The following is a 23,036-nucleotide window of genomic DNA, read 5'->3' on the forward strand; positions in this document are numbered from 1 at the left end:
CTTTACCGGGAATCACAATGCCTGGGAATTACCTTTCAATAGCACAAACCAAACGCCCCCCTAATGTATTTTGACTTTTGGTCATAATGCATGTGTGACAGACTCACAGTCTGCCAATAACATTTGTTTAAAATAAAATTGACAAGTATATTATTTTAATTCAAATAAGTATGCATGCAATTGTAATTGTAAGTAGAATCCAATTTTATTTCAAATATATATGCATGCAATTGTAATAAGTATGTTATTATCATGCTATGTAATTTAAGTAGAATTTAAGTTCATCAAAAAAAAAAAATTGAATTCAACTCTAAGACTTATTAGATTGCCTTCAAATGATAAATCTGAACTATTGAAACTCATCTATCTTATGAGTGATACAGCTACATGCGGAAATTTTAAATTTTCGAATTAATTTTGTATAGAGTCAAATCGTAAAAAAATGTTCAAAAAATGAATGTATTAAAAAATTTTATAAACTTTCTAATTTTGATCACTTAAATTTATACTAAATTAAATCGAAAGTTTATTTTCGCATATGGATACATCACTTGTAAGGTAGATAAGTTTCAACGGTTCGGATTAATCATTTGAAACCAATTCAATATATTTTAAAGTTAAATTCACAAATAGTCTTGGTGAACTTAAGAGCACCCTAGTTCTACTCATGTAATTCAATATATAATGATCTATATTTTAAAGTTAGGATAATATTTTTGTAATTCAAAAATTATTTAATTTAATTACAAAAATACTGTCGCTGTTTGGCTTAACCATTTCCTAAGGTCTGGTTACAAGTCACCTATACAGGTCAACTTGACAAAAATGCAATCACACGGAATCTAACTGTGGCAAGTCCAATAATCTAACTGTGGCAAATTCGCACTGAGAATTTATTCTCACCCCCACCCTTTGGGTTACTTTACAGGTTCTGGTGCGACTGATTCCGGGGAGGCACGCAAGTAGTAGGCCTTTGGTAGTACACCCTTTTATGACCCTAGATATATATTTTGTTGTATAGTTCTAGGTTAGGCCTCGTGGTTGGTATCCGGATGAGATACTTTTGATGTATGATATCCTGACCGGACCGTGTACTCTGATTTATATCTATAAACTTGTTTTATATTAATTATTGTCTTGATTGTCTGAATGGAAATGTTAATTGCCTTGTAAGCATACACGACATTGTATGCTTACGGCGGGGCACTATCGCGACCCGTGGCCGCGGGGTGTGACATAGAGTCATGCCTATCTCTGTTCGACCTTCCGCTCTTTGTATGCAGAAACCCCGTATCTCGATGACATCTCCAGCTCTTATTGCACCATCATTCTCACGTAAAAACCAGCTCCATTCTCCAATCAAGCGATATGCATTATTAAATCGCAAGAACTTAAACACCATGTGTTATAAATCTAGGGTTTTTCAAGGAGATTTGAGTAGCCAACAAAAAGACACAAATTTGGGGCAATTTTCTCTCACTTAATTTCATCTAAAGTTGTGTGTACAAATATGTAAAAGAAAACTTACAAATATAACCATATAGATATAGGTAATAACAAAATGGTGAGATAAGAGACATTTACAACAATCTCCACCTTGGATCGAAATCTCACCTAAAAGAGAAAAACAAAATGAACAACAAGACTAGCAAGCAACAGAAATTAAATTTGAATAATATTTGAACTTCATGATCGGAATAGGCTTGGTGAGCATATCGGCTGGATTGTCGGCGGTGCCAATCTTCTTTATCTCTACTATACCCTTTGAGATAACCTGCCGAACAAAATGATACCTGACATCAATGTGCTTGCTTCTTTCGTGATACACATGGTTCTTCGCCAAGTGAATGGCACTTTGACTATCACAAAAGATGGTAGCAGGACCACCATGTGCTGAAATTTCTTCAAGCAAGCCCTTAAGCCATATTGCCTCCTTAACGCTTTCAATAACAGCCATGTACTCAGCTTCTATGGTTGATAAGGCAATGGTGTATTGCAAAGTAGCTTTCCAACTAAGTGCACATCCACCTAAAGTAAAAACATAACCGGTCAAAGACCGCCTCTTATCAAGATCTCCCATAAAATTTGAATCTACGTAACCTGTTAGCCTTTTATCGTTTCTCTCAAATTCTAAACGTGCATTTGTGGTACCTTTCAAATAGCGGAGTATCCACTTGATCGCCTCCCAATGCATCCTACCGGGACATGACAAATAACGACTCACCACACTAACTGCGTATGCTATATCGGGTCTATGCACACCATTAAATACATGATACTTCCAATAGCACTAGAATATGGGACTTAATTGCCTAGACAACTTGAACTTAGTCGCAAGAGGAGTAGATACGGGTTTTACATCCTTCATGTTGAAACGATGCAACACCTTTTCAACAAAACCCCGTTGTGAAAGATATAATTTTTCGTTTAACCTATTTCTTGTGATCTCCATGCCTAGAATCCTCTTGGCAGCCCCGAGATCCTTCATCTCAAATTTTGAGCTTAATCGTTCTTTCACCTTCTTAATCTCCTCTTTGTTCGAGGCCGCAACTAACATGTCATCTACATAGAGAAGTAGATACATGAAGCTCTTGTCCGGCAACCTCTTGAAGTAGACATAACTATCAAATTCAGATTTACAAAATCTGATGCTCAACATGAAAGCATCAAACCTCTTATACCACTGCCTTGGTGATTGTTTTAGGTCATACAAAGATTTCTTTAACAAGCACACGTGAATATCTTTACCCGCAACTATGTAACCTTCTGGTTGTTGCATGTAAATTGTCTCTTCAATGTCACCATGTAAGAAAGAAGTTTTCACATCTAACTGCTCTAACTCCAAATTTCCCATAGTGACCAAAGAAAGCAACACTCGAATAGAGGTGTGCTTTACCACCGGTGAGAAGACCTAATTGAAATCAACGCCTTCAACTTGACTATACCCTTTAGCCACCAATCTTGCTTTGTACCTAACCCCAGCAGTGTAATCCTTCTTCTTGAACACCTATTTGCAACCCACAACTTTCTTCCCTTTAGGTGCCTCAACTAGTGTCCAAGTTTGATTCTTTTGAAGAGAGTTAATTTCCTTTTCCACAGCGGTTGTCCAATTTGCCGCATCACAAGAAGACATCGCTTCATTGTAATTTGAGGGATCACAAAATTCCACATTTTTGGCCACAACCAAACAATATGCAAAGTTTGAATAAGCATACCTCGTAGGTGGCTTGATTTCCCTCCTTGCTCGATCCCTTGCCAACGCATAGGGTTGCTCCTCTTGGTTCTCTTCATTAGACTCATCTGATTCACTAACAAAATGAGGAACATCAACATGCACCAAATGAGGTTGAGTCGCACTAATCTGTGAGTTTGGAGTCTCCAACTCCACCTCCTTTGTAGCTCTCTCGACCTCCTTAACGGCTCGGGTATTTGCTCTTTTACCCGCAACATAGCCGACTTATCGAATTTCACATCTTTTGAGATAAAAAAACTTACCTTTTGAATCTGGACACCATAAACAGTATCCTTTAACACCTGAATCATACCCGAGAAAGATACACTTCTTGGCCCTTGGCTCGAGTTTCCCCTCACTAACATGTGCATAGGCCTGGCATCCAAATAACCGCAATCCCGAGTAATCTGCCAGTTTACCCGACCACACCTCCTTGGGAGTCTTGCACTCAATCGTAGTATTTGGTGAGCGATTCACCAACCAGTAAGCAGTGTTAATAGCTTTCGCCCAAAACTCCTTGCCCAAACCTGCATTAGAAAGCATACATCAAGCCTTCTCGAGTAGGGTTCTATTCATGCGCTCTTCCACTCCATTTTGTTGTGGAGTAGCAACAATTGTACAATGCTGAGCTATTCCTTCATTCTTGCAAAAGATATTAAACTCCTCATTGCAAAATTCTAAACCATTGTCGGTTCTCAACTTCTTAATTTTCTTCCCGGTTTGGTTCTCAACAAGTGTCTTCCATTGCTTGAATATGACAAACACTTAATTATTTTTCTTCAAGAAAAACACCCAAATCTTTCTCGAGAAATCATCAACAAATAAAAGCATGTAACGAGAACCGTTACCTTTTGAGGGAACACGAGAAGGACCCCACAAATCTGAATGAATGTAATTCAATGTACCTTTTGTGTTGTGGATGGTTGTACTGAAACTGAACCTCTTTTGCTTGCCGAAGATGCAGTCCTTGCAAAACTCCACCTTGCCGGTACTCTGACCACATCGAAGGCCTGTCTTGCTCAACACTACCATGCCACGCTCACTCATATGTCCCAACCACTCATTCTCCGTAAGCTTGTAATCCTCCATAATCTCATTCCATGCATTATCAAATTGCTCGATAGTGACTGAATTATACAGACACTTCTTCATATCTCGACCAAATGGTGAATTTTACTTGTAAAGAGAACCAAATTTTTTTGGAAATTTGTTTGTGATATGCCAAATGCATAATCTATGGGAAACGGTCGGGAAATCCTTTCTAATGGCATTTTCAATTGCACGGTCTTGATCCGTGAGGATTGACACCGGTAACTTACCATCCACCGCATATAGCCAAGTCTCAAACAACCAAACAAATGTTTCTTCCTACTCATTTTGCAATAAAGCGAAACCAAACATGATGGATTGGGTATGGTTATTAACACCAACAAAATTTTCCAAAGACAAACCATACTTATTGGTTTTGTAAGTTGTATCAAAGACCAATACATCACCAAACCGCTCCTAATACTGACGAGCGGTCGAATCTATCCAAAAAAAATTTACCAATCTATCCTCATCATCAGTTTGGATATCGAAAAAAAAATTTGGATCTTGTGATTTCTTCGCAATACAATATTGCAAAACAACATTTGCATCTCCGCTATCCAAATTTTTTCTCCTAAGATCTCTTTTATGATTCCAACAATCTCTTTGTGAAACATTTATATTTGCATCGCAATTAACAACATCTACCACTCTACCAATAGGAAGGTCTACTTCACTAAACTTTTCCACTATACTTTGCCACTGGCGGCATTCCCCCCGGATGTTTTAAGTGGATCCGACTATTGGGACTAACCAAAAGATGATTGTGCTCCTTGTTAATCTTTCCTACCTTCCATACACCATTCTTATACGAGATACTTATGTTTACCAAACAACCAGTTCTACGAGTTAAGGTTCTTCTACTAATCTTTTCTTGATCTACATCAAGCCCATAATTTGTTTTTTTTTCTCTTCACAAAATCCAGCACAAGAGCATACATATTGACGGTATCGAATTCTATCTGTATGAGCAAATTTAGTGGTCCTCCTTATCCGTACCGTATATCCCTCCGATACTGCAAAGCTGTAATATAAACTTTCAAACTCTTCAAGCGACACAAATGTCATGCCTTCCTTTGGGACAAAGTTATTACCACTCTTCTTGGATTTAGAATCATTCTTATCTGTATTATCTTCATGAGAAATATATGTCTCCATCTCATCATGGATAGAAGCATTGTCCTAAAACAAACAAATATTTAGTGAAAACTTGCATCACATAAGTTTGTATAAAAGAAGGCTATAATGAAAATATTGTAAACTGAATTGTACCAATAATCTAAAATATGGGTATTCAAAAGAAGGCTTGTTTGATCAACAGAACCGTCATAATGTTGAAATTTTTTCATTATTTTTGCATATTTAAAGAAACTAACATATTTAACAAAACGAGTACCAAATTTAAAAAAAAATTGAAAGATGTATTGAATTCTTAGGTTTATCTTAAATAAAGAACAATGTCTCAAGTTATTCTGATTAATTCTTCCTAGAGCAAGCTTTAGAAAAAAAATGAAAGGAATTTTTTTTTATTATTCAAAATGTTTGGTAGCAGGTCTTCATCTCTAAAATGAATAAAGAAGGTAATATTAGGTCTATACTTCTCCACGCATATCTATTCATGATTTTTAGAGAAATTTAACACGATATACTTATTTCAGTTCTCTTTGCAAAATTAAAGAAAATTGACATAAATTTTTAAAAAATAGATTACATCAGAATCAGGGAATAAAGTTGGCGGAGAAGCAGGTTCGACGAAGCTTGGAGCTATGGCCGGTGATGAAGGTTGGGCTTGTTCGCTAGAGAGCAAGGCAGAGGGAGGAGTGGCAAGAGCCACCCTGTGTTTGCTTTCTTCATCACGGGAAAGAGAAACGGTAAAGCAGGAAGAAGAAATGACATCGCAGGATGAAGAGAGGGCATCGTTGGAAGGAGGAAGAGCATCACGGTGGGAAGCCATGGCAACAATTTTCTTTGGAAATGAAACGTCGGGAATCACTAGGAGAACTAATTTTGTTTACTGGAGACGATTGAGGCGAGTTAATTTGGAAATGAAACGTCGGAGATAGATTCAATCTGAATGGGTGATCTAAATGAGATGTGCGTTTGATATTTTGGCTTATTTTTGGATCACAAATTAATGGAGCAGCGGAACCCTCCTCTATATATATATATATGAGGAGGGTTCCACTGCACCTTCTTTTCATGCTCCTAACCTGATCCTAAATCTGAGCCGACCATCTTATTTTGATCAATGGATTAGATTGTTTTTCATCAGGACGTTTCATTTCCAAAAAAGTACTCCTCAAGCTCTCCTTTTCCTCTCAAGTGACCAAATATTAGTGTTTCTCTCCAGTGATTGAAATCGCCATCTGATTTTGGATAATCAGAGCATTGTCTCCTTCCCGCGATGCGTCTCCTCCTCCTTGCGATGCACTTTCTCCTTCCCGTAATTCCAGTTTTCCTTCCCGCTGTAGTTTTTCTCCTTCACGCAATGAAGAAAGAGAAGACGGCATGGTTGCTCCCTCTGCCTGGCCTTCCAGTGAACCCACCCAAATTTCATCACCGGCCATGGCTCCAAGCTCCGTCGAACCCTCATTGCCACCATCATCATTCTCTATTCTCTGACATAATCTACTTTCTAAATTAATATTAAATTTCTTCAAATTTACATAGAGTAATAATGAAATTCAACTCTGAAGTACTCATAAGATGGTGTGCAATACTTTTAGAGATTCTCTATAAATTTTTGTTAGTTTAGTATCAGTCAGCTTGCTTTGATTTAAAAAATAATGAAATTAATTACAAGCTGTCTCTGATTTTAGAACCATCATCGATAGAGAGCGTTTGAGGAGAGCAGTAAATCAGTTGTACGAGATCAAGAGGGTGAGAGTAAGAGTTGTGTGCGAGATTGATAGAGAGCGTTTGAGAGAGGAGAACGCGAAGGAGAGTTTTTCTTTCACGCTGGAGATCTCTAATCGTTGAGAGAGAAAGAAGGCACAGGAGGCGTCCAGTACTGGATGGTGACTTTTTGCTATAATCAACACTCTGATTTGCACAACTTTTTATGTGGATTGGAGGGTGCAGATTTAGGACCAGATTAGGAGCAGGAAAAAAGGGTGCAGTGGAACCCTCCTCTATATATATATATATATATATATAGAGGTAGGCTAATATACAATCGATTGTTCCTGAGGTCCCGTACAACCAAGTCATTTTCCAATTTTTAAAGTTCAAATGATCGATCCAAACCGTTCATCTTGTTCTCCATATTAATATGTGCTTGGAGACCAAATTTTACATTTTTTTAATTTTTTTTACTATTTATTAAGCCACTTTGAAAATCGTTGATCCAACGGTAGCTTCTGGTTTTACTGTTTTGTTAAGCCACCGTTGGATCATCGGTTTTCAAAGTGGCTTAATAAATACTAAAAAAATTCAGAAAAATGTAAAATTTGGTCTCCAAACACATATTAATATGGAGAACAAGATGAACGGTTTGGATCGATCATTTGGACTTTAAAAATCAGAAAATGACTTGGTTGTACGGGACCTCAGGAACAATCGATTGTATATTAGCCTACCTCTATATATATATATATATATATATATATATATATATATATATATATATATATATATATATACTAGCATCGTACCCGTGCGTTGCAACGGAAACATATTATTTTATTATAAAATATTATAAAATGAAGAAGATCAAGCATTTCATTATTTCATTATTTGCGTGACCTTTTTGAAAATCAACCGTTCAAATACGTGCTGCACAAATCTCAAAGCAATAATAATACTGATACGATACGATACAGATACGGCGATACGGCAATTTTCAAAAATGAAGGATACGATACGGCTATTAATATATATATATATATTTTTTATTATTTTATATATGATATTTATATAATTATAATTTAAATGAAATATGTAGAGAAAAATAGTTAAATACTATATTTATCTACAAGATAACACATGTGAACTCTAGTGTAGTGGTAAAAATTTTGTCACCAACAGAACCCAACTGGGTTTGAATCCCGCCTTTAACAGAAAAAAGGGTGCTTGGTGCACATGCTCGGTCCGCAAGCGCCGTGCGTTGTTCAGAGGCGCGGTCCACGGGTGCGGCATATGGCTATTAACATATATATTTTTATTATTTTATATATGATATTTATATAATTATAATTTAAATCAAATTTGTAGAGAAAAATAGTCAAATACTATATTTATCTACAAGATAACACATGTGAACTCTAGTGTAGTGGTAATAATTTTGGCACCAACAGAACCCAACTGGGTTCGAATCCCGCCTTCAGCAGAAAAAAGGGTGCGCGGTGCATAGGCTCAGTCCGCAGGCACTGTGCGTTGTTCAGAGGCGCTGTCCACGGGTGCGGCGCGCTGGGATCATATGCGGCGTGACCAGTGCATGCTTAAGTATTGAAGCGCATAATTTGGAAAATTCGTCTATGTGCGATCTGGAAATTCAACGGCTGAGCATCCTCCAAAAAAAATCAGTAAATCAGGACCCTTGCAGGATCTAGACATTAAGCTCCTTAATAAGGAGGAAAGAGAGATATATATATATATATATATATATATATATATATATATATCTCCATTCTATTATTATGCACGTTGGGTGTCCGATCCGCCAACGGCTAAGATTGAGAGATGAAACTTCGGATTTGATCTCAGCTCTCCAATTACATAATTTGTCTTCTTTTGATTAAATGCATCTCTTTTTATGTATAGAAGTCTAAATTTAGTTAAAAACATACCCACCACATGTGCTGCCACACGATACGTTACAATTTAAAATGAACAAATTCTGAAATATAGATATATATTTATTTGTTTCCTTATTCCTTTATTTCCATATTTTTTTTCCTCTTCAATTAAGAAGACTCCACCTTCCATTTTCTTATTTATTGTTTCCTTACTTCTTCGTTTCTATACGAATCACAATGGAAATCATTTTTTTTTAATTTCCTTATTTTTCTTTTTTTGTTTCTATACATATTGGTGTGGCCAATTTAGAATATATTTCCAATATATAATATATCAATGTGTGTATGTGTGTGTGTGTGTGTATTATAAATTGGAAACAAAGAAGAATATAAATTGGAACATGTGTGTGAATATATATTTTTCTTATAATATGTGTGTATGTACGTATATATCCTACACATACAAACGATAACACTTTTTATTTATGTTTTTTGATATCATATTATATGTTGATATTGAATTGTTGTATGATATTTGATATTATATTCGAATCGAGCTATTATTTGATATCATATTATATGTTGATATTGAATTGTTGTATGATATTTGATATTAGATTCGAATCGAGCTATTATTTGATATCATTGGTACTTAAAAATAAAGAATCATCACATCATCAAATTGTTATCAGAGATCACGATTAAAGTTAATTAAAAATACATAATCATATAAATTTTCTATTAACATGTGTTTTAATTTTTAGATAATTATTATTTTCATTGATATATTTGTTTCTTATAATATGTCTCCGTTGCAATGCACGGGTATGATACTAGTATATATATATAGATGGGCTATGGTGCATTGCAATGCGTAGTCATCCTTGTGCATTGGACCATAAATCACCGATTCAAAGTTCAAATGACCGATCCAAACCATTCAACTTGTTCTCTATATTAATATGTACTTGGAGACCAAATTTTATATTTTTTGGAATTTTTTTACTATTTATTAAGCCACTTTGAAAATCTGAAAATCTGGGTGAACAATAAAAAACAGTAAAAATTTCTGGACCACCGGATCGACGATTTTCAAAATGGCTTAATAATAGTAAAAAAATTCCAAAAAATGTAAAATTTTGTCTCCATGTACATATTAATATGGAGAACATGATGAACGGCTTGGATCGGTCGTTTAGACTTTAAATCAGTGATTTATGGTTCAATGCACAAGGATGCCTATGCATTGCAATGCACCATAGCCCATCTCTCTCTCTCTCTCTCTCTATATATATAGACTAATATGCATTCGGTAGCATATGGGCCAATATGCATACGGTTCAAATTTGAAATTTCAAAATCCAAAAAGTCGATCTGAACTGTTCATCTTGTTCTCCATATTAATATGTGCTTGGAGACCAAATTTTACATTTTTCTGAATTTTTTTACTGAAAATTGCTGATCCAATGGTGGCTGCTGATTTTACTGTTTTGTTAAGCCACCGTTGGATTAACAATTTTCAAAGTGGCTTAATACATAGTAAAAAAATTCAGAAAAATGCAAAATTTGATCTCCAAGCACATATTAATATGAAGAACAAGATGAACGGTTCAGATCAACTTTTTAGATTTTGAAATTTCAAATTTGAACCGTATACATATCGACTCATATGCTACCGAATGCTACCTCAAAGTGATATGAATTATTTAATTTACTCTTTAATGCTAAAAAAATTCGATTGGTGGTATCGAAACTCAGGTTTTATGTGGCGAGGTAACTAGAAGAGCTCTCTTCTTTTTCTTTGTTATTTCTAGTTCGGATTGTAGGATCGTATTTTATCGATTCGAATCGTGCTATTTGATGATCTTTCCTTATAACTACATTAAAAATGTATCTTTATACATCTTTAGATCGAGTCGAAGCGGAAAAATAAAATCATATGGCCGTTGGGAATGAGTGCGAAATCCTCTGAGACATCTCAACTTCTGCGGGACCGACGTGTAAGAATCCTATTCGGGTAAAGCCGGGGGTCCAGTATTATTTGTGCTTTAAGAGTCGTGCAGATCTTATTTAAACGGTTGAAAGTTTCCGTAAATACACTCAAATTTTGAGGTATCGCAGAGAATGTGAATTCGTCGGGAATAATGACAGGTCCCGGCGTCCCGCTCAAATTCAATCTGTTGACTGGTCAAATCAAATATGCTGTTATTACCTTAAAATAACAGGACCCTGTTATTCCTCATCAAGCCATCAACCTTTTTCATGCACCAATTCAACAAATATAACTCATCATACACGACTCTCAACGAATTTAAACGGCTGGATGGAAAATAACAGAGTCCTGTTATTCCAACGAATAACAGAAGATTTATTTCCCAAAATCTTACCCAGTGTTCACCTCTCTCGGCCCTCGCAAGTTAGGGTTTTGTCGCAAGAACAGAGAACCGCCTACATGGCCGCCTCCACCTCGACGCCGTACAGAACTCCCAACAAATCTTCCGACCACCACCACCGCCAACCCCTCTTATACCGGGATCTCTCCTCTCCCTTCCCTTCCTCCGGCGCCACACCTCACCGCTTCTTCTCCACTCCCTCCCCCTCTCCTCACCCCATCTCCGCTCTCCACCGCCACACTCCCTCCCCTCCCCCTCCTCCCCTCCTCTCCCTTGATGATCTCCCTTCTCCCTCCCCTGATTCACCTCTCCCTTTCCTCTCCGCCACCCCACCTCCCGCCAAGTCCCAGCCGGAGATCCTCTCGAGGTTTTCTCCGGAGGCAAATGGGGTTGACAGGGGGACGGGATTGGGATCTGGATCTCCTGTGGAGGGGGTAGTGCATCCTAGTGCGAGTCACAGGGCGTTGATCACGTTGCCTCCACCGAGAGAAGTGGTGCGGCCAGAGATACCAAAGAATTCTTCTTCCCCTGTCTGGGAGCTTGATGAAGAGGTCTGGGTTACTGTTTATGGGTATGCATTCTCAGTCATTTTGATTTTCTTTTGTTTGTTTTCCTGTATTTTTATATAGGAAGATAGCATTATTACTGATTGTGAAAGGAAAAAAATTAATGGATAAGTATTTAGGGGCTTACTTTTATATCATGACTGCTATGTTTTGCAGTTGTGTCACTTGTTTGCCAGTTTACGCCAACAGTGAATCTCTTGAATCTCTACTCTTAGAATTGTACCAGTACTGGTATTTTTGGTTATTGGTTACACCTAAATCTGAAATATGCAGCAGAAATAAGAACAAAACCAACCAATTTGGCATTGATTGGCAGAAGACCCTATGTAAATCAAACATCAGGATTTGTATGGGCTTTGTGCTGCCCCTTAAGTGATTGGTACATATGTTTCACAATATGGTACCATATAAGCATATGTTATTAACAATGATATATGGGTTATTCAAGTGTCTATCATTTGTTTTCAAGATTTCTTATTTTATGTCAGATTTACTCCTAGTGATACAAACCTGGTGTTAAGAGAGTTTGAGAAATGCGGTGGAATTTTGAAGTGGGTTCCGGGTCCCAAAGAGGCAAACTGGATGCATATATTGTATCAGGTGATCTTCCTTTATTGTTTTTTTTATTATTGCCTTTTCTAGTATAGCAATCATGGTGCGGGATAACGATTATTTATTTAACTCCTTTTCTGCTCCTGGCTAACTCGATGCTGTTTGAGTTGATAAGCCCAACAAAAGTTTCACTCAGGCTTTTCATCAAACATGTTATGTGCACTAACCAGAAGTAACCAAGAAAATTTAAACAATCTAGGATGATTGGAACTAAACACATGTTGTATATTCCAAAAGCCCTTAATTTTAAAAAAAAAATGAGAAGAAGGAATGAATCCGTGGTAACTCTTGGGGATGGCACAAGGAATGCATCCATGGCAGCACCAAAAAGTACAAGAAACAAGCAAAGGACAATGTATACAACCTTGCGAGGTGGCCATATGCTCTTCTTATCTTCCTTTATTTCCTCTTCTTCTGAAAAGCCACGTACAGGTTGTATATATATCAAGTATACTTTTGTTTATATATGTTGACAATTCATCAAAATTATTTTGAGAGGATCTCTGGGACAGAGAAAGGAGAAGAAGAAATGATGGAGAAAGGGCAAAATGGGTAATTTATAAATTTAAAATGAGTTTTATTAGAAAAATCAATAAGTTGGGTAAATTTGTGAGTTCTTGAACTTTGGAAGGGTAAATATGATATTATGAATTTTAGAGGGGGAAATATGTAATTTCAAGATTTTTGAGGGGGATACATGTAATTCCCCCAAAATATATTATCTGATCATTTTGCTCTTTTTAAACTGTGTTATTACAGCTTGTTAGGAAGGATCACAGTCCCAGATATTAATACTAACTGTTATATCCACAATGTTTTTATATAGAATTGATGCCTGACAACAAGTTTCTTTTTTCTTTGTTTTTTGTTATAGATTACATTTATCAACACAATTTTGATGTTAACAGATTAAGGATTCAGTTAACAACTACTGGGTGCTTAATGGCAGCGTTAATATGTACTTGATTCCAATTAAATGGTCAAGCATGGGCTTAACTGAGCCGAATTAGAGTTTATATATTTAATTTGGTTAGCTGACTTCAAATGTAAATATTTTTATTGCTAATTTTTTTGTTCTCTTGCTTTCTCTCTCTCCATTGCAGAGTCGATATGATGCACAGAAAGCACTGGCAAAGCATGGTCAGCAACTGAACAACCTTCTCATATTAGGTGTCAAGCAGGTTGATCCATTTCAGTGTCGTTGCCTGAATGACAATTTTTCTGAGAGCGCACCATCACCGTTACCTCTTACTACTGTCAGCCCTGTATCTGCTAAAAGTATGCAGAGTGTCTCTCCGTTGCCCCAAATTTCTTTCAGTTTGCAAAACAATGTTGCTACTGATACAACAAGAAATGCTTCTGGAACCATTGCTTCTCCCACAAAATCAGTTGTCTCGAGGGTACTTGACCTTATGTTTGGTATATGAATTGTGCTTTGACCTTATGTTTGGTATATGAATTGTGCCAAAGCACTCCAGCTTTTAGTATTTTTAAGGAATAGGTCTTCGAGATGGTGTTTTTGCCGTAGGGTTTCGAGGTGAAGTTCATCACTGTGAGATCAGTTAAAAGGTAACAGGCCCAATATATTTCTTGTTAATTTTTTTTCTTTTTTGATTGGAATGTTGTCTTTCTAGTCCAGTCAACTTGTATCTGGTTTTATTAATCATGCTCCATTTAATTGGCTTGGTTCTTAATTGAATTTATAAAATTTTAGTGATCTCTCATTTTTCCTTCTGGAATCCGAGTTTCTCAGTATTTGGTGCAGTAAAATACAATTTTTGGACTTTTCAAAAGGTCATCCAACTATCTCATTTTAGAATGTATACGAGATGAGGGTTAAAATGCCTCATTGTGCCTCACATCCTTTCACATCTTTTATCTCTGTTTTCAAAGTTCAAACAGTTGATCGGAACCGCTCAATATGATCTTCATATTAAAATGTTTTTTTAGACCAAATTATATATTTTTTGGAAATTTTTAGATAGGTACAACATCAGTGTTTGTGGACCATCCAAAAACAATGATTTTATACCTATATAAAAAATAGTAAAAATGTCTAATAAATATAAAATTTGATCTCCAAGTATATTTTAATATGGAGATCATGTTGAGAGATTCAGATCAACTGTTTTATACCTATCTAAAATTTGATCTCCAAGCATAAATATAAAATTTGATCTCCAAGCATATTTTATGCCTATATCAACTGTTTGAACTTTGAAAACAGAGATAAAGATGAGAACCATGAAGGACATGAGGCATTTGAATCCAAAGTAATGCTTGTTAAAGTTTATTTAAGATTGTTTGCAACTTGGTCATAATTGAGTTACATAAAAGGAAAAGTAAGACATGAGCATTACTTCCTGAGTTCTGACTGATGACTCCAAAGGAAATTATGAAATTTCTTGTCAATGGTATATCAATTTTAGGTTTAGTTCGCCTTGAATATGAAATTCCTCGGTTTCAATTTCAGGGATAGTGGTCATAGCATAAGAATAGCTCAGGCAAATACAAATACATATATAATAAACCAATAATTTAATAATTTCCTTTCCTCCCTTTCCTCTCCATTCCTTTCAAGTTTCAACCCAATAAAAACTAAGGACTAAAAGTTTCAAGAGGAGGGTTCAAATGCACCCAAATTTTTGTGTACCCAAATGTACCCTATCTTTCAAATCATTTTTCTCCGTTTTCAAAGTCCAAATAGTCAATCCGAACCGTTAGATGCGATCTATATATTAAGATGTGCTTGGAGATCAAATTTTACATTTTTTGGAATTTTTTTACTATTTATTAAACCACTTTGAAAATCGCTGATCCAATGGTCCAGAAAATGTAAAATCAGTGATTTTCAAAGTGGCTTAATAAATAGTAAAAAAATTCCAAAAAATGTAAAATTTGGTCTCCAAGCACATCTTAATATATAGATCGCATCTAACGGTTCGGATTGACTATTCGGACTTTGAAAACGGAGAAAAAGAATTTGAAAAATAGGGTGCATTTGGGTGCACAAAAATTTGAGTGCATTTGAACCATCCTCAAGTTTCAATACCTATCAAAACTTCCAAAATTTTCATCAAAACATCAAAGTATCATATTTATCCATTATATAAGATATAAAAATTTTCGATCCTCTCCCATTTAAAAAAAAAGAAATAAAAAACATCCTATTTCCCATTTAACTAAGCATCATTTTTTTATACCATTTTAGTATTTGATATACTAGCTTACATTAGAAAGAAAAATGGCCTATTTACCCTTCATCTAAAAGAGAAACCAACAAATCAACAATCCCTTTTCTTTCCTTTTTTGAGTTCGGACAACAATGTGCAGCGAACTTACCATCATCTATCCTTCAAATACTTCGTCTCCTATTTTAATATATTTATTCAAAATTTTATAAATTCTTCTACGTGGTTAAGGAGTAATTATGACGAATAACATTAAATACGAAAGTTTGTAGGATCAATGATAAAGTTATCAACCTTTTCAAAAAAATTTGGGTCAAAATTTAAAGTAGGGGTGAAAACGGATTGGATTGTGGGTATAATCATATTTGTATTTGTTTTTATTTTTCAGATACAAATACGGAATAGATATTAAACAAATACAAATACATATGCATATATAATTCAAATACCTAAATTAAATATTGTAACAAAATAAAAATATTATTCAATAATTTTTTTTATTAAAAAAATAAAAATAACATAATATACAGATATAATTTGGATATTTAATAATTCTGGTCAACAAATATTTTTTTTCATGTTAAACATGTTATTTTATTGCAAAATATATATACCGTTAGCAAAAATTAATTACCAATATAAATGTATTTATAATAAAAAAAATACCAAAAAAAAAATCCTCTCTAAACATATATAATTAGAAAAATGAATTAAGAAATACAATATGGAGAATTATCCATATCTGAATCCATAAACGGATATTTGAAAATTTTAAAAATTATGGATGCTTATAATTGGATATGGATAATTATTCGTATTTGTATTCATATCCATCACTAAAGTATATTCGAAAAAAAAATAAAAATACAAATAATTCTTCATATTTGTACCTGCATCTGCTTAAATTGACACTGTATCCTTATCTGAATATCCGAATTTGTAAAAATTCAAATACGGATCTGGATACGGATAATATCCGATTACACTCTAATATCCCATCATGACCTGATCTGAATTATGTAGGGGCAGAACCATGGTTTTAATCTATGGGGTCAAATACACATTGAAAGTCAATGATATGAAATTTTCATGTTAGATACAAAAGTCAATTTTACGAAACCCATAACATTTTACTCCTATATAAAAAAATATGTATAAACATATAAATTTTACAAACTAAATGGAGGTAAATTAATTCCATTCACCATTTAGATTCTCTATTGGACTCATGACCTGACAATTCTTCCAAATCAAACTAATCTAATTTGACCTGACCTGACCTGACCAGTGACTTAATAATGATGACTAAAATATCATGTTTATACAAACCAAATAAACATTTATTTTGATTTCAATAGTTGTTGCTAGTTGAATGTTAATAATATAACCTAATTATTTAATTAAGTGACATATCCATTATTTACATATCTAATCAGGGCTGAATGGGAGGGACAAAAAAACATGAGTAAGCTAGTCTTAGGCGTTATGAATAGCATAAGGTCTTCCGTGCTACAGTCTCAAAAGTCTATCATATAAAGTCCAAACTTCGATTTAAGTAGTTCAGTAAATTTGTTATATAATATACTTGTAGAATACTAATTTGTACTGATTTCAAAAAAAAAAAAAATACTATTTTTTATGATTTATAAAAGATGGCAAAAAAAACATAACTCAAAATTTATAATTTGTAGGTACATGATTATGCAAGTGATTAGGCTTAATGAACATTTCATGAATTACGTAGAGTTTATCGTCAAATTTTGAATTTTCGTTTTATAACAAAATGAGAGGGAGAGGGAAAGAGAAAATAAGCGCATTAAATCGAGTCTTTTGTTGGCTTTTACGGACTCCAAATTTTAATGAACAAAGTTATTGCTCCCACGTACTATATATGGTGCCTCCTTTCGGCTTTTACCTACCAGAAACTTTTAATGCACTAACTTAATATTCGCACATCTTTTGAATATTGTGTCAACCATGTGGATACTAATTGATTATATAATTTAGGGGTAAGCGTTAAAATTAAAGATTTGAGATCTAATTTCTCACAAACTAATAAATTATAGATGAGTTTATACTGCATGATATCAATCAATGAAGAAAACTAGTCACTCTGTTATCGGTTTAATCCTGGGAAGTTATGTCACGTATGATGATCACATTACATGACTTGCGTGCTGCATGACATGTCTCTCTTTGATTAAAAAAAATGACATGTGACAATACATTATGCAAACTAACTCGGTCACGTGACATGTTATGTGACCAATTTTTTCAACATTGTTTCTTTATTATAATCATGATTAGTTACGTTAGTGTAATAGTTCCGGCACAACATACTTAGACTTGACGTGTCTATTGGCATGTTGTGCGCAGTTATTGTGTTTTTCTAGCAAGGCACAACTACCTGTCTAGTGAACACTGTAGGGTTTTCGGATACCACTTTTGGGGTTTCGCGGTAACCAAAATCCGTTTAGGCTTAAGCTGCGGAAAGAACGTAAAACAAAAATTTTTACTTCTAACTCAAGCCGTGAATTAAAAGGGATATGCCGGAAAGACCAAAGCAGAGTTCCTTCTGAAGTCTTTCATTGCAAGGACCATTTTAATCATTTTTACAGATTTACTCCATGATTGATTTCTAAAACTTTAATCTACTTACAAATTAAATAGATTAATATAACATGTTTATACCTTGTTTCCAAATCACAGTTGGAATGCAGACCGAGCGAGTAGAGCCTCACCAGGGAAGGAATCGACTCGGAGTATCACACGTGTGATACCTCTATCGGTTATCCACCAGGACTAACCGGAGAGCGGTTTATTTCTTCTGCCAGAAATACCGTAAACTGCGGAATTCTGCAAAAACACTATTCACAGGAATAAGACGAAAACCCGTAAACACGAATTTTCGGTTGCTCAGTTTCATCAATATGCAAAACTGACATACCGCGAAATTCGGTAAAGCACTATTCATCAATCCCGTAAATATTCTCCACAACAACCCGCAAGATTATACGTCAACTACGTATAACTTTCTTTTCTCAACCGAAACACTATTTGGGAGAGAAACCGAGAAAGAGAGAAAATACCGATTCGTTTCTGCACGAAAAGATACATGTGAATGTGCATATATATATACGTGAATATATATTTCTCTCTCTACCCCTCCACCCTTATTTATAGTGTTTAGATTCGGTTGCAAAAGACCAAAATGCCCTCCAAGTTCGGCCTATTTACAAGATATGCCATTGACACCTCATCCTTTTTATATGTGAAATGACCAAAATACCCCTTCCACACCCTTCCACATTCTTCTCCATGCTTCTACACATGCAAGGTGACATAGGTGTGAAATGACCATTTTGCCCTTGTGGATAGGATTGATGACATGTCATCTGGATAGGATCAATGACGTGTCATGCGGATAAGCACGAATCTGAAAAGACCCGAATGCCCTCGGCCCGAACACAAATAATATTCGTATAATTATTCTGAACAATTATATATATATTTTTCTTTCGGTTATTTGTTTCGGTATCGATGACGTGTCATCTGGATAGGATCGATGACATGTCATGCGGATAAGGATGAATCTGAAAAGACTCGAATGCCCTCGGCCCGAATACAAATAATATTCGTATAATTATTCTGAATAATTATATATATTTTTCTTGCGGTTGTTGTTTCGGCAATTTATACAATGTGTCCTGCACATTTATAAATTAACCGGTTAACTTTTATACAACGTGTCTAACACGTTTATAAATTAACCAATGTTTTTGCTTGTTATTTTTACATAACATTTATAATTTAATTATAACACGTATAATTAATTATAACCATCTTATCATTGATCATAACCAATTTATAATCAATCAAAATAAGATTCTCCGATTAACTCCTATATGGTGTGACCCAATAGGATCTGTGTTATGTTGGTAAATAGAGTTAAAACTATTTTAACTTCTATAATCATGAGCGGCATCTGGCAACACATCATGACCATCCAATTACACAGATGATGCTGTACTGTACAATATCACGATCCAGTAAACAATTTACTTGTGTCTGTTCTTCTGTCTCATAGCTATCAGATCAGTTTCAAGGTAGATGTGTGTCATCCTTGCTAATTGAATCTTTTCTTGATCTTGAGCAGATTATCAAATATGATTACTCTTGTAATCATACCGCGCGCTGATAATCTTACTCTATCAAGGGGCCCAGTGATGCTATAGCTCGTATAGAGATACGAGGGACAAATAGTATTCTTGGTAAACCATCACTACCTCAGCTAAGCTATGTATACCGAAGAGCTACCGTTATAACTGCATTTTACCGACAGCGTTTGATAACAATCACACATATACATTTCTTAGTGGGAAAGATGAATACCTCATACTTTAGAACGTGACACTGAATGAAAACATAAATGACACGAACACAATTCTATTTAATGTTTCATTCGGGGTCTGTCAAATACCATGTTTCTAGAACATGTATCTATGTGATTAAAATGACATCTCGTGTCAGGTGGTTTGTAAAACTTAACCATCTTTTAATCCACATACTAACCTTATAGCGGTAATTAGTGTTCCTGCTAATTACCTTGGTTAGTGACCTTTTAAGATTAAGAGTATATATCATCTATATTATGGAGTTTCACAATTTCAGTCATGAACTCGAAATGATCCATAAATTCAATAATACTCAAGGCAACAAAATGATATTAATCATCCAATTCATGAACAAAGCTTTATGATAAATTATCGTATTATTGACTTCTAGATTATTACAAACTAACAAACACAACACAACACGACACTACCTCCGAACACAATGGAGAACGACACAACATGTTTATAATTCACTAGTCACGTAATTAATGAGACCATTCATGACATGATTCAAATAACGTGATTGTCCTATACCATTATATTCACACCTTATAATTTTTTTTTGTTGATCATCTAACATAACATAATATTTTTCCTTTTTTGAAAATATTCGGGCAGTGGCTGCCAGATGATTGTATTATAAAATAAAAGCAGGTTTACAACACAACACAGTAAGCTGTAAAAACATTAAAAACCTAAAATAACCGAAAATAAAACCCTGCTGCTCTCCTCATTGATCATCCCAGATTCTTGATCAAACCCGAACATCAATTCTCTACCACAACATCGTCCCATTGAAGTCTAAACAATACATCAACACCACACCACATCAACATCTAACAACACATCATCTAAAACATCTAACAACACAATACGACATCTAACATCACAACTTTTAGCAAACCGACTTCAAGTGATCGCCAATCTCTTCTCTCACATTTTTGCTCTCCGTTGCACCAATTGGCCAATAACATAAAAGATGGGGCATCTATGACAATTTTTTTTTTTCTTATTATTATTTTTTTGAGAGTGGTGAGTGGGGGAGGCCGCAGTCGCATGCCTCCCCCAACCTGGCTTAGGGTTTTGAAGTAACTGGTTTAGAGGTAGGGAAACCTGGCTAGAGGGGGGCAGAGCTCAGGTGACGGCACTGGCGGACTGGGTCTCCTTTCTCTTCTTTTGTCTCGGCCAAAAGAGGTGACTATTGCTAGGCTGAGCCGGCGGTGGACGGAGCTAAGCGGCGGCTAGTGGTGCTGATCGGCTCAGCAGTGAGGAGAAGGAGGGGCGGAGCAACCTGGGCGGAGACGGAGCTCAGATCTGGGCGGAGCTCGGCCTAGACCATCTCAGATCTGAGGAGGGGCGGAGCTCAGAGATGGCGGTGCGGAGGTCCGATGACTGATCGGAGCTCGGGGTTGTGCCCAGCGAGGTCAGGCAACCCTACTGGGGTAGTGGGAGCTCCAACGGCGCTCAGATCTGGCGGTCCGACTGGTGGCGACTCCCCTCTGCCTTGGTTCTCTCAGAAGGCTCCCGTATCCTCTCTACAGCGGTTTCCTTCACTGATATCAATCTCTAATCCTATACATTAAGTGTTTATGTCTGTTTGTTTTGATATTCAGTTCTAAATTTCCAAATTAACTACATAATTTGAAAATTTGACCTTTTGAGTCTGAAATTTGTTTGTCGTGGTATATAGTTGAATCAAAATTGCCACAAAATCCAAAGCAAATAAATAAAAAATTCACTCTTAGAGCATATCGATTTCAGATTTACAATAAATGAAAAAGAATTATATATATATAAAAGTAGATTAGAAAAAAGATATGCTCTTTAATTAAATCATTTTCTTTTTAGGAAAGCAACTGAAATCTCATCTCGTCATCTCAATTGGAAGGGATTAGAAGGCACTAAATCAACGTACCGCACTTATTAGGATTACTGTAAGAACCAAATGGACGTGTCCTTTAAAATAAAATGGAGAAGACTAAATATTCTACTTCACGTGGATTTTTTTTTTTAAATAGCACTAAATTTAAATATTTCAATGAAATGATAAATAGCACTAAATTTAAATATTTCAATGAAATGAGTATACTGAATTAAAATTCATAAAAAACAGCTCCACTGTTCATGTGAATTAGTGGAGGCAGTTTTCTATACAAGTAGTAAGCATTATAAAGTAAAAATGTATTCCTGTGGATCGGTGAAGCTATTTTTCATGAAAAACAAATTTATCATGCTTGTTTCGTTGAAATATTTAAATTTAATTCTATTTAAAAAAAAATCCCTTCATGTGAGGGTTCGTTGGATAAAAAAAAAAAAAAAACCCTTTTTCCTAGTAAAAAAAGTTAGATACACCAGGTGCAAAATTACAACTTATGGACCAAGAGAAGCGAAATTCCAAATTTACCATTCTATACTAATTAATGGAGACCAAATGGTGCATGAACTTGGTATTCAAACATCCCCTATAAAACATTAAAATGAATTCAAAAATCTTTGTTGATAAACTTGCTAAAAAGATAGAGTTTATCTCATTCCGATTTGAGATAATATATAGGACAACAACTAATCGATCGTTGTGCATGCGTTTCAAAATTAATTACCGTTTCGATCTACAAAGCAGGATTTTGGATATATCCTTTATAAACAACAAAATTATATGTTATTCTTTCTAAAATTTACAATAACATCTTTATCCTTCTAAATTGCAATAACTGACATATTTACCCATATAATTTTAATATATATCAAATATATAAAAACTCAGATTAATCATTTTCAATATGCTAAAAGCTATAATTAAATACATAATATATATACGAAATT

At 35.1% G+C, this 23,036-nt stretch overlaps 1 protein-coding gene and 1 long non-coding RNA gene across 2 annotated transcripts; one reads left to right on the top strand and one right to left on the bottom strand.

The window, feature by feature from the left end:
- Nucleotides 1-2,300: 2,300 nt before the first annotated feature.
- Nucleotides 2,301-4,284, bottom strand: LOC144559888 (uncharacterized). The gene is made up of 2 exons (XR_013513282.1): nucleotides 4,138-4,284; nucleotides 2,301-3,759 (listed from the first exon to the last, which is right to left on the bottom strand). It is a non-coding gene; the product is annotated as an uncharacterized LOC144559888 (long non-coding RNA).
- Nucleotides 4,285-11,427: 7,143 nt separating this feature from the next.
- Nucleotides 11,428-14,365, top strand: LOC144559782 (nuclear pore complex protein NUP35-like). Its single transcript, XM_078308903.1, has 3 exons — nucleotides 11,428-12,021; nucleotides 12,505-12,616; nucleotides 13,732-14,365. The coding sequence occupies exons 1-3, from the start codon at nucleotides 11,510-11,512 to the stop codon at nucleotides 14,053-14,055; spliced, it is 948 nt and encodes a 315-aa protein (XP_078165029.1). The 5' UTR covers nucleotides 11,428-11,509; the 3' UTR covers nucleotides 14,056-14,365.
- Nucleotides 14,366-23,036: the final 8,671 nt, after the last annotated feature.

The sequence above is a fragment of the Carex rostrata genome, chromosome 9 (genome assembly GCF_964058835.1).
Source record: "Carex rostrata chromosome 9, lpCarRost1.2, whole genome shotgun sequence".
Lineage (NCBI taxonomy): Eukaryota > Viridiplantae > Streptophyta > Magnoliopsida > Poales > Cyperaceae > Carex > Carex rostrata.